The sequence below is a fragment of the Oncorhynchus mykiss genome, chromosome 5 (genome assembly GCF_057628025.1).
Source record: "Oncorhynchus mykiss isolate SJ-2025 chromosome 5, ASM5762802v1, whole genome shotgun sequence".
NCBI lineage: Eukaryota > Metazoa > Chordata > Actinopteri > Salmoniformes > Salmonidae > Oncorhynchus > Oncorhynchus mykiss.
Window position 1 is genome coordinate 97,180,728 of NC_143026.1, and position 13,293 is coordinate 97,194,020.

The 13,293-nt window shown below is 50.2% G+C and overlaps 1 protein-coding gene across 3 annotated transcripts in view; it reads right to left on the reverse strand.

Annotated features, from left to right (window-relative positions):
* LOC110524889 (cytoplasmic FMR1-interacting protein 1 homolog) overlaps positions 1–13,293 on the reverse strand; it is an 80,628-nt gene that overhangs the window by 1,184 nt on the left and 66,151 nt on the right. For all 3 annotated transcript variants that reach the window (XM_090236525.1, XM_090236526.1, XM_090236527.1), the window contains 7 exons: positions 10,393–10,536; positions 9,121–9,211; positions 8,400–8,530; positions 7,427–7,499; positions 7,240–7,334; positions 5,187–5,425; positions 185–332 (listed from right to left, as the gene is read on the reverse strand). In XM_090236525.1, coding sequence (XP_090092651.1) covers positions 185–332; positions 5,187–5,425; positions 7,240–7,334; positions 7,427–7,499; positions 8,400–8,530; positions 9,121–9,211; positions 10,393–10,536 — 921 coding nt within the window. The remainder of the gene's footprint in view (positions 1–184; positions 333–5,186; positions 5,426–7,239; positions 7,335–7,426; positions 7,500–8,399; positions 8,531–9,120; positions 9,212–10,392; positions 10,537–13,293) is intronic.

Sequence of the window (13,293 nt, forward strand, 5' to 3'; positions counted from 1 at the left end):
CTTGAAAGTCTAAAATGTGTCCATGGTCATATTGACGAGGAACCAAAGGTGAGGGACTGACTAGAACTTATACCATTGACAAATGTTAGTTCTCGTTGCAAAACGTTTTTGCTACGGTTTGCACTAATGAACATGTTTGGGATCTGAAGGTTCTAGTGTCGCTGACCCCTGACCCTCCACTCACCACACTCTTGATGATCTCATCCTTTCCATCGTGTTTCTGCACCTTCAGCAGGTGATAGCTGAAGTCCAGGATGTCAAAGCGTCTCTGTTGACCCAGTAGGGAGATGATCATACACCCAGCCCAGTGGAGACCGTCCCCGAAACACTGCCTGGAAAATACAACACAGGTTATACACCCAGCCCAGTGGAGACCGTCCCCAAAACACAGGTTATATACCCAGCCCAGTGGAGACCGTCCCCGAAACACAGGTTATACAGTGCCTTGCGAAAGTATTCGGCCCCCTTGAACTTTGCGACCTTTTGCCACATTTCAGGCTTCAAACAAAGATATAAAACTGTATTTTTTTGTGAAGAATCAACAACAAGTGGGACACAATCATGAAGTGGAACGACATTTATTGGATATTTCAAACTTTTTTAACAAATCAAAAACTGAAAAATTGGGCGTGCAAAATTATTCAGCCCCTTTACTTTCAGTGCAGCAAACTCTCTCCAGAAGTTCAGTGAGGATCTCTGAATGATCCAATGTTGACCTAAATGACTAATGATGATAAAAACAATCCACCTGTGTGTAATCAAGTCTCCTTATAAATGCACCTGCACTGTGATAGTCTCAGAGGTCCGTTAAAAGCGCAGAGAGCATCATGAAGAACAAGGAACACACCAGGCAGGTCCGAGATACTGTTGTGAAGAAGTTTAAAGCCGGATTTGGATACAAAAAGATTTCCCAAGCTTTAAACATCCCAAGGAGCACTGTGCAAGCGATAATATTGAAATGGAAGGAGTATCAGACCACTGCAAATCTACCAAGACCTGGCCGTCCCTCTAAACTTTCAGCTCATACAAGGAGAAGACTGATCAGAGATGCAGCCAAGAGGCCCATGATCACTCTGGATGAACTGCAGAGATCTACAGCTGAGGGGGGAGACTCTGTCCATAGGACAACAATCAGTCGTATATTGCACAAATCTGGCCTTTATGGAAGAGTGGCAAGAAGAAAGCCATTTCTTAAAGATATCCATAAAAAGTGTTGTTTAAAGTTTGCCACAAGCCACCTGGGAGACACACCAAACACATGCTTTCAAAAATTGAACTTTTTGGCAACAATGCAAAACGTTATGTTTGGCGTAAAAGCAACACAGCTGAACACACCATCCCCACTGTCAAACATGGTGGTGGCAGCATCATGGTTTGGGCCTGCTTTTCTTCAGCAGGGACAGGGAAGATGGTTAAAATTGATGGGAAGATGGATGGAACCAAATACAGGACCATTCTGGAAGAAAACCTGATGGAGTCTGCAAAAGACCTGAGACTGGGACGGAGATTTGTCTTCCAACAAGACAATGATCCAAAACATAAAGCAAAATCTACATTGGAATGGTTCAAAAATAAACATATCCAGGTGTTAGAATGGCCAAGTCAAAGTCCAGACCTGAATCCAATCGAGAATCTGTGGAAAGAACTGAAAACTGCTGTTCACAAATGCTCTCCATCCAACCTCACTGAGCTCGAGCTGTTTTGCAAGGAGGAATGGGAAAAAAATTCTCGATGTGCAAAACTGATAGAGACATACCCCAAGCGACTTACAGCTGTAATCGCAGCAAAAGGTGGCGCTACAAAGTATTAACTTATGGGGGCTGAATAATTTTGCACGCCCAATTTTTCAGTTTTTGATTTGTTAAAAAAGTTTGAAATATCCAATAAATGTCGTTCCACTTCATGATTGTGTCCCACTTGTTGTTGATTCTTCACAAAAAAATACAGTTTTATATCTTTATGTTTGAAGCCTGAAATGTGGCAAAAGGTCGCAAAGTTCAAGGGGGCCGAATACTTTCGCAAGGCACTGTATACCCAGCCCAGTGGAGACCGTCCCCGAAACACAGGTTATATACCCAGCCCAGTGGAGACCGTCCCCGAAACACAGGTTATATACTCAGCCCAGTGGAGACCGTCCCCGAAACACAGGTTATATACCCAGCCCAGTGGAGACCGTCCCCGAAACACAGGTTATATACCCAGCCCAGTGGAGACCGTCCCCGACACACAGGTTATACACCCAGCCCAGTGGAGACCGTCCCCGAAACACAGGTTATATACTCAGCCCAGTGGAGACAGTCCCCGAAACACAGGTTATATACCCGTCCCCGACACACAGGTTATACACTCAGCCCAGTGGAGACTGTCCCCGAAACACAGGTTATATACCCAGCCCAGTGGAGACCGTCCCCGAAACACAGGTTATATACCCAGCCCAGTGGAGACCGTCCCCAAAACACAGGTTATATACCCAGCCCAGTGGAGACAGTCCCCAAAACACAGGTTATATACCCAGCCCAGTGGAGACAGTTCCCAAAACACAGGTTATATACCCAGCCCAGTGGAGACCGTCCCCGAAACACAGGTTATATACCCAGCCCAGTGGAGACCGTCCCCGAAACACAGGTTATATACCCAGGCCAGTGGAGACCGTCCCCGAAACACAGGTTATATACCCAGCCCAGTGGAGACAGTCCCCAAAACACAGGTTATATACCCAGCCCAGTGGAGACAGTCCCCAAAACACAGGTTATATACCCAGCCCAGTGGAGACAGTCCCCAAAACACAGGTTATATACCCAGCCCAGTGGAGACCGTCCCCGAAACACAGGTTATATACTCAGTCCAGTGGAGACAGTCCTCGAAACACAGGTTATATACCCGTCCCCGACACACAGATTATACACCCAGCCCAGTGAAGACCGTCCCCGAAACACAGGTTATATACTCAGCCCAGTGGAGACAGTCCCCGAAACACAGGTTATATACCCGTCCCCGACACACAGGTTATACACCCAGCCCAGTGGAGACTGTCCCCGAAACACAGGTTATATACCCAGCCCAGTGGAGACCGTCCCCGAAACACAGGTTATATACCCAGCCCAGTGGAGACCGTCCCCGAAACACAGGTTATATACCCAGCCCAGTGGAGACCGTCCCCAAAACACAGGTTATATACCCAGCCCAGTGGAGACAGTCCCCAAAACACAGGTTATATACCCAGCCCAGTGGAGACAGTTCCCAAAACACAGGTTATATACCCAGCCCAGTGGAGACCGTCCCCGAAACACAGGTTATATACCCAGCCCAGTGGAGACCGTCCCCGAAACACAGGTTATATACCCAGGCCAGTGGAGACCGTCCCCGAAACACAGGTTATATACCCAGCCCAGTGGAGACAGTCCCCAAAACACAGGTTATATACCCAGCCCAGTGGAGACAGTCCCCAAAACACAGGTTATATACCCAGCCCAGTGGAGACAGTCCCCAAAACACAGGTTATATACCCAGCCCAGTGGAGACCGTCCCCGAAACACAGGTTATATACCCAGCCCAGTGGAGACCGTCCCCGAAACACAGGTTATATACCCAGCCCAGTGGAGACCGTCCCCGAAACACAGGTTGTATACCCAGCCCAGTGGAGACCGTCCCCGACACACAGGTTATACACCCAGCCCAGTGGAGACCGTCCCCGAAACACAGGTTATACACCCAGCCCAGTGGAGACCGTCCCCGAAACACAGGTTATACACCCAGCCCAGTGGAGACCGTCCCCGAAACACTGGTTATATACCCAGCCCAGTGGAGACCGTCCCCGAAACACTGCCTGGAAAATACAACACAGGTTATACACCCAGCCCAGTGGAGACAGTCCCCGAAACACAGGTTATACACCCAGCCCAGTGGAGACAGTCCCCAAAACACAGGTTATACACCCAGCCCAGTGGAGACCGTCCCCAAAACACTGGTTATACACCCAGCCCAGTGGAGACCGTCCCCAAAACACTGGTTATATACCCAGCCCAGTGGAGACAGTCCCCAAAACACTGCCTGGAAAATACAACACAGGTTATACACCCATCCCAGTGGAGACCGTACAGAGCAGTGTGAACCCCTCAGAGATCCCCCCCCTCTATACAGAGCAGTGTGAACTCCTCAGAGACCCCCCCCCCTCTCTACAGAGCAGAGATCATCCCCCCTCTATACAGAGCAGTGTAAACCCCTCAGAGATCACCCCCCCCCTATACAGAGCAGAGATCATCCCCCCTCTATACAGAGCAGTGTAAACCCCTCAGATCACCCCCCCCCTCTATACAGAGCAGAGATCATCCCCCTCTATACAGAGCAGTGTAAACCCCTCAGATCACCCCCCCCCCCCCTCTATACAGAGCAGTGTAAACCCCTCAGATCACCCCCCCTCTATACAGAGCAGAGATCATCCCCCCTCTATACAGAGCAGTGTAAACCCCTCAGATCACCCCCCCCCCCTCTATACAGAGCAGTGTAAACCCCTCAGATCACCCCCCCCCCTCTATACAGAGCAGTGTAAACCCATCAGATCACCCCCCTCTATGCAGAGCAGTGTAAACCCCTCAGAGATCACCCCCCTCTATACAGAGCAGAGATCCCCCCTCTATACAGAGCAGTGTAAACCCCTCAGAGATCACCCCCCTCTATACAGAGCAGAGATCCCCCCTCTATACAGAGCAGTGTAAACCCCTCAGAGATCACCCCCCTCTATACAGAGCAGAGATCCCCCCTCTATACAGAGCAGAGATCCCCCCTCTATACAGAGCAGTGTAAACCCCTCAGATCACCCCCCCCCCCTCTATACAGAGCAGTGTAAACCCCTCAGATCACCCCCCCCCCTCTATACAGAGCAGTGTAAACCCATCAGATCACCCCCCTCTATGCAGAGCAGTGTAAACCCCTCAGAGATCACCCCCCTCTATACAGAGCAGAGATCCCCCCTCTATACAGAGCAGTGTAAACCCCTCAGAGATCACCCCCCTCTATACAGAGCAGAGATCCCCCCTCTATACAGAGCAGTGTAAACCCCTCAGAGATCACCCCCCTCTATACAGAGCAGAGATCCCCCCTCTATACAGAGCAGAGATCCCCCCTCTTAACAGAGCAGTGTAAACCCCTCAGGGATCCTTCTAGACCGATGATGTGTCACTACTCACTCCACGGTGAACTCGTGTGCTCCTACAGGGATGCAGTAAACAAACTGCATGGCACTCCACAGCCGGTGAAACTCCACACACTCGTCCACGTGCATCACGCCGTTGCTGGGCAACGGGCCGCGCCAGATGGGGTCGTCCAGGAAACCGCGGACGCGAGTCAGGATGACCTCGAACATGGACAGGCCACAGCACAGACGCTCTTTGGTCAGCAGGTCACCTTCACGAGCTATGGCTATTTGCTACAGGGGGGAGGGAGAGGGTAGAGATGAGATTCCGTGTACAGCCACAGAAGTATGGGGCAGTGTGGTGGTACCTGTGGGGTTCCCAGGTGCAGGGCTGGTGTTTACTAAGGCAGTGTGATGGTACCTGTGGGGTTCCCAGGTGCAGGGCTGGTGTTTACTAAGGCAGTGTGATGGTACCTGTGGGGTTCCCAGGTGCAGGGCTGGTGTTTACTAAGGCAGTGTGATGGTACCTGTGGGGTTCCCAGGGCTGGTGTTAACTAAGGCAGTGTGATGGTACCTGTGGGGTTCCCAGGTGCAGGGCTGGTGTTTACTAAGGCAGTGTGATGGTACCTGTGGGGTTCCCAGGGCTGGTGTTAACTAAGGCAGTGTGATGGTATCTGTGGGGTTCCCAGGTGCAGGGCTGGTGTTTACTAAGGCAGTGTGATGGTACCTGTGGGGTTCCCGGGGCTGGTGTTTACTAAGGCAGTGTGATGGTACCTGTGGGGTTCCCAGGTGCAGGGCTGGTGTTTACTAAGGCAGTGTGATGGTACCTGTGGGGTTCCCAGGGCTGGTGTTAACTAAGGTAGTGTGATGGTACCTGTGGGGTTCCCAGGGCTGGTGTTTACTAAGGCAGTGTGGTGGTACCTGTGGGGTTCCCAGGGCTGGTGTTTACTAAGGCAGTGTGGTGGTACCTGTGGGGTTCCCAGGGCTGGTGTTAACTAAGGCAGTGTGATGGTACCTGTGGGGTTCCCAGGGCTGGTGTTTACTAAGGCAGTGTGATGGTACCTGTGGGGTTCCCAGGGCTGGTGTTTACTAAGGCAGTGTGGTGGTACCTGTGGGGTTCCCTAAGGCAGTGTGATGGTACCTGTGGGGTTCCCAGGGCTGGTGTTAACTAAGGCAGTGTGATGGTACCTGTGGGGTTCCCTAAGGCAGTGTGATGGTACCTGTGGGGTTCCCAGGGCTGGTGTTAACTAAGGCAGTGTGATGGTACCTGTGGGGTTCCCAGGGCTGGTGTTTACTAAGGCAGTGTGATGGTACCTGTGGGGTTCCCAGGGCTGGTGTTAACTAAGGCAGTGTGATGGTACCTGTGGGGTTCCCAGGGCTGGTGTTTACTAAGGCAGTGTGATGGTTCCCAGTACTGGTGTTAACTAAGGCAGTGTGATGGTACCTGTGGGGTTCCCAGGGCTGGTGTTAACCAAGGCAGTGTGATGGTACCTGTGGGGTTCCCAGGGCTGGTGTTAACTAAGGCAGTGTGATGGTACCTGTGGGGTTCCCAGGGCTGGTGTTTACTAAGGCAGTGTGATGGTACCTGTGGGGTTCCCAGGGCTGGTGTTTACTAAGGCAGTGTGATGGTACCTGTGGGGTTCCCAGGGCTGGTGTTTACTAAGGCAGTGTGATGGTACCTGTGGGGTTCCCAGGTGCAGGGCTGGTGTTAACTAAGGCAGTGTGATGGTACCTGTGGGGTTCCCAGGGCTGGTGTTTACTAAGGCAGTGTGATGGTACCTGTGGGGTTCCCAGGGCTGGTGTTAACTAAGGCAGTGTGATGGTACCTGTGGGGTTCCCAGGGCTGGTGTTAACTAAGGCAGCGTGATGGTACCTGTGGGGTTCCCAGGGCTGGTGTTTACTAAGGCAGCGTGATGGTACCTGTGGGGTTCCCAGGGCTGGTGTTAACTAAGGCAGTGTGGTGGTACCTGTGGGGTTCCCAGGGCTGGTGTTTACTAAGGCAGTGTGGTGGTACCTGTGGGGTTCCCAGGGCTGGTGTTAACTAAGGCAGTGTGATGGTACCTGTGGGGTTCCCAGGGCTGGTGTTTACTAAGGCAGTGTGGTGGTACCTGTGGGGTTCCCAGGCGTTCTATCAGAGGAACCAGGTGCAGGGCTGTGTACTTAGCCTCCAGGCGTTTCATCTTGGCATCAAGACGCTCACCCTCTGAGAAGAGACAAGAGATCCATTCAGACAGACTGACACATGCACTAGTCTGACACTAACACACAGCACAGAATAAATAAAGACATTATTACCTTTGACATGGACCCTGGGCAGAATGTTCTGGAACGGTGCGGCATGAAGCAGGTCACAAACTTCCTCCTGCGACTGAGAGGAAACATATTATCACAGCTAGTGCCTTCAGAACGTATTCACACAAAAGGACATTCTCCACATTTTGTTGTGTTACAGCCTGAATTTAAAAGGGATTACATGAGATTGTGTCAATGGCCTACACACAATGCCCCATAATGTCAAAGTGAAATTATGTTTAGACATTTTTATAAATGAAAGCTGCAATGTCCTTGAGTCGATAAGAATTCAACCCCTTTATGTCATGCACAAATAAGTAAAATAACAAGTTGCACGGATGCACTCTGTATGAAATAGTCTTTAGAAAGACAGCATGAGGGTTAGCTCTCAGGCTAGTATGAAAGGTAGCCGGTATGAGGGTTAGCTCTCAGGCTAGTATGAAAGGCGGCCGGTATGAGGGTTAGCTCTCAGGCTAGTATGACAGGCGGCCAGTATGAGGGTTAGCTCTCAGGCTAGTATGAAAGGTGGCCGGTATGAGGGTTAGCTCTCAGGCTAGTATGAAAGGCGGCCAGTATGAGGGTTAGCTCTCAGGCTAGTATGAAAGGTGGATGGTATGAGGGTTAGCTCTCAGGCTAGTATGAAAGGCGGCCGGTATGAGGGTTAGCTCTCAGGCTAGTATGAAAGGTGGACGGTATGAGGGTTAGCTCTCAGGCTAGTATGAAAGGTGGCCGGTATGAGGGTTAGCTCTCAGGCTAGTATGAAAGGCAGCCAGTATGAGGGTTAGCTCTCAGGCTAGTATGAAAGGTGGACGGTATGAGGGTTAGCTCTCAGGCTAGTAGGAAAGGCAGCCAGTATGAGGGTTAGCTCTCAGGCTAGTATGAAAGGCGGCCAGTATGAGGGTTAGCTCTCAGGCTAGTATGAAAGGTGGATGGTATCAAATCACTGACAAGGTGGCGCTGTGGTTGAAGTTCTTACCAGGCTCTGTTCACTGAGCAGACAGAAGAGGAGAGCATTGCCGACTTCTCTGAGGTTCTGGAAACAGACGGTCTTCAACTCGGCGTACTCCACTATGTCCTTCAGCTGGTGGTGGAAAAACTCCAGGATACCTGGCAGGGAGGAGAGGCGGCTATTGTTAGGTTAGATTACTTGTTAGATGTTACTGCACGGTCGGAACTAGAAGCACAAGCATTTCGCTACACTCGCATTAACATCTGCTAACCATGTGTATGTGACAAATAAAATTTGATTTGTTTTACATCAGCTAAACAGCTAGCTACTGTCGTCTACTTTGCCTTGCTAAAACCTTTAATTACACAGCTAGCTACTGTCGTTTACTTTGCCTTGCTAAAACCTTTATTTAAACAGCTAGCTACTGCCGTCTACTTTGCCTTGCTAAAACCTTTAATTACACAGCTAGCTACTGTCGTCTACTTTGCCTTGCTAAAAACCTTTAATTAAACAGCTAGCTACTGTCGTCTACTTTGCCTTGCTAAAACCTTTAATTAAACAGCTAGCTACTGTCGTCTACTTTGCCTTGCTAAAACCTTTAATTAAACAGCTAGCTACTGTCGTCTACTTTGCCTTGCTAAAACCTTTAATTAAACAGCTAGCTACTGTCGTCTACTTTGCCTTGCTAAAAACCTTTAATTACGTAACAATATGTCAAGACATTGAAGAAAGCTCCCTCATGACTCACCCGGCGAGCCGTACTCGTGGCGAGGGAGACGGCAGATCTTAGGCATCACCTCCATCAGGGTCTTCACATACTGCATGATGGTGCCCTGGAGCTGAGTGGAGGGGGGGCAGGGTTAATAGCATACTGCATGATGGTGCCCTGGAGCTAAGGGGGGGGGGGGGGGCAGGGTTAATAACGTACTGCATGATGGTGCCCTGGAGCTGGGGGGGGGGGGCAGGGTTAATAACGTACTGCATGGTGGTGCCCTGGATCTGGAGCTGGGGGGGGGGCAGGGTAAATAGCATACTGCATGATGGTGCCCTGGAGCTGGGGGGGGGGGGGGCAGGGTTAATAACATACTGCATGATGGTGCCCTGGAGCTAAGGGGGGTGGGGGGGGGTCAGGGTTAATAACATACTGCATGATGGTGCCCTGGAGCTGGGGGGGGGGGGCAGGGTTAATAACGTACTGCATGGTGGTGCCCTGGATCTGGAGCTGGGGGGGGGGGCAGGGTAAATAGCATACTGCATGATGGTGCCCTGGAGCTGGGGGGGGGGGGGGGGCAGGGTTAATAACATACTGCATGATGGTGCCCTGGAGCTAAGGGGGGTGGGGGGGGGTCAGGGTTAATAACATACTGCATGATGGTGCCCTGGAGCTGGGGGGGGGGGGGGCAGGGCAGGGTTAATAACATACTGCATGATGGTGCCCTGGATCTGGAGCTGGGGGGGGATGGCAGGGTAAATAACATACTGCATGATGGTGCCCTGGAGCTGGGGGGGGACAGGGTAAATAACATACTGCATGATGGTGCCCTGGAGCTGGGGGGGACAGGGTAAATAACATACTGCATGATGGTATGAAATGCTCACTCTCCCACACCCTCCATCCCACCCCTCCTCCAATCTACCCCTCCATCCCACCCCCCCATCCCTCCTCCATTCTACCACCCCTCCATCCCACCCCTCCTCCATTCTACCACCCCTCCATTCTACCCCTCCTCCATTCTACCACCCCTCCATCCCACCCCACCACCCCTCCTCCATTCTACCCCTCCTCCATCCCACCCCTCCACCATCCTACCCCTCCACCATTCTACCACCCCTCCACCCCACCCCTCCACCATCCCACCCCTGCACCATTCTACCACCGCTCCACCATTCTACCACCCCTCCATCCCATCTCTCCTCCATCCCCCCACCATTCCACCACTCCTCCATCCCACCCCCAAACCCTCCTCCATCCCACCCCTCCTCCATCCCTTCCCAAGCCACCATCCCTCTCCTTTCTCACCAGGCTCTTGACCACTTTGAGCAGTTCCTCCATGACCACAGCGATGCCCTGGTACCCCAGCAGACGACACATGGCCTTGATGTGAGGAGGACCAACAAAGTGTCTGTAGAAACCAAAGATACTGCTGTACGCCAGGTTCAGAGCCTGTAGAGAGGTAGAGGGAGACAGGAAGTTAAGGGCCTGTAGAGAGGGGAGAGGTAGAGGGAGACAGGAAGTTAAGGGCCTGTAGAGAGGGGAGAGGTAGAGGGAGACAGGAAGTTAAGGGCCTGTGGAGAGGGGAGAGGTAGAGGGAGACAGGAAGTTAAGGGCCTGTAGAAATGCATAACAAACAGAGGAGTGTGAACATGAGGATAATGTCGTTAGATCTGGAGATTCAAAGAACATCTATTTTGATTTCACGTGGTACATGAAAGGAATAGAAATATCTGCAGACTGTTGTTCCTGCTTGCTGTAGTTTAATATGCTCCCCACGATGCAGTAAACTGCTGTAGTTTAATATGCTCCCCACGATGCAGTAAACTGCTGTAGTTTAATATGCTCCCCACGATGCAGTAAACTGCTGTAGTTTAATATGCTCCCCACGATGCAGTAAACTGCTGTAGTTTAATATGCTCCCCACGATGCAGTAAACTGCTGTAGTTTAATATGCTCCCCACGATGCAGTAAACTGCTGTAGTTTAATATGCTCCCCACGATGCAGTAAACTGCTGTAGTTTAATATGCTCCCCACGATGCAGTAAACTGCTGTAGTTTAATATGCTCCCCGCGATGCAGTAAACTGCTGTAGTTTAATATGCTCCCCACGATGCAGTAAACTGCTGTAGTTTAATATGCTCCCCACGATGCAGTAAACTGCTGTAGTTTAATATGCTCCCCGCGATGCAGTAAACTGCTGTAGTTTAATATGCTCCCCGCGATGCAGTAAACTGCTGTAGTTTAATATGCTCCCCACGATGCAGTAAACTGCTGTAGTTTAATATGCTCCCCACGATGCAGTAAACTGCTGTAGTTTAATATGCTCCCCGCGATGCAGTAAACTGCTGTAGTTTAATATGCTCCCCACGATGCAGTAAACTACAGGACATTTATTTTTCTTTCATTTCACTGTTTTTGTTTTGTGCACCTGGTAAACTGCTTCTGATCACCTGGTAAACCCTACACTACTGCTGATCACCTGGTAAACCCTACTCTACTGCTGATCACCTGGTAAACCCTACACTACTGCTGATCACCTGGTAAACCCTACACTACTGCTGATCACCTGGTAAACCCTACACTACTGCTGATCACCTGGTAAACCCTACACTACTGCTGATCACCTGGTAAACCCGACACTCCTTCTGATCACCTGGTAAACCCTACACTACTGCTGATCACCTGGTAAACCCTACACTACTGCTGATCACCTGGTAAACCCGACACTCCTTCTGATCACCTGGTAAACCCTACACTACAGTCGTGGCCAAAAGTTGAGTGACACAAATATTAATTGTCTTCTTAAGTCTTCTGCCTCAGTTTGTATGATGGCAATTTGCATATACTCCAGAATGTTATGAAGAGTGATCAGATGAATTGAAATTAATTCCAAAGTCCCTCTTTGCCATGCAAATGAACTGAATCCCCCCCAAAAAACATTTCCACTGCATTTCAGCCCTGCCACAAAAGGACCAGCTGACATCATGTCAGTGATTCTCTCGTTAACACAGGTGTGAGTGTTGACCAGGACAATCCTGGAGATCACTCTGTCATGCTGATTGAGTTCGAAAAACAGACTGGAAGCTTCAAAAGGAGGGTGGTGCATTGTTCTTCCTCTGTCAACCATGGTTACCTGCAAGGAAACACGTGCCGTCATCATTGCTTTGCACAAAAAGGGCTTCACAGGCAAGGATATCGCTGCCAGTAAGATTGCACCAAAATCAATGATTTATCGAATCATCAAGAACTTCAAGGATAACGGTTCAATTGTTGTGAAGAAGGCTTCAGGGTGCCCAAGAAAGTCCAGCAAGCGCCAGGACCGTCTCCTAAAGTTGATTCAGCTGCGGGATCGGGGCACCACCAGTACAGAGCTTGCTCAGGAATGGCAGCAGGCAGGTGTGAGTGCATCTGCACGCACAGTGAGGCAAAGACTTTTGGAGGATTGCCTGGTGTCAAGAAGGGCAGCAAAGAAGCCACTAATCTCCAGGAAAAACATCAGGGACCGACTGATATTCTGCAAAAGGTACAGGGATTGGACTGATGAGGACTGGGGTAAAGTCATTTTCTCTGATGAATCCCCTTTCAGATTGTCTGGGGCATCCGGAAAAAAAGCTTGTCCGGAGAAGACAAGGTGAGCGCTACCATCAGTCCTGTGTGATGCCAACAGTAAAGAATCCTGAGACCATTCATGTGTGGCGTTGCTTCTCAGGCAATGGAGTGTCCACACTCACAATTTGCCTAAGAACACAGCCATGAATAAAGAATAGTACCAACACATCCTCCGAGAGCAAGTTCTCCAAACATCCAGGAACAGTTTGGTGACGAACAATGCCTTTTCCATAAGGCAAAAGTGATAACTAAGTGCTCGGGGAACAAAACATCGATATTTTGGGTCCATGGCCAGGAAACTCCCCAGACTTAATCCCATTGAGAACTTGTGGTCAATCCTCAAGAGGCGGGTGGACAAACAAAACACCACAAATTCTGACAAACTCCAAGCATTGATTATGCAAGAATGGGCGGCCATCAGTCAGGATGTGACCCAGAAGTTAATTGACAGCATGCCAGGGCAGATTGCAGAGGTCTTGAAAAAGAAGGGTCAACACTATTGACACTTTGCATCAACTTCATGTTATTGTCAATAAAATCCTTTGACACTTATGAAATGCTTGAAATTATATTTCAGTATTCCACAGTAACATCTGA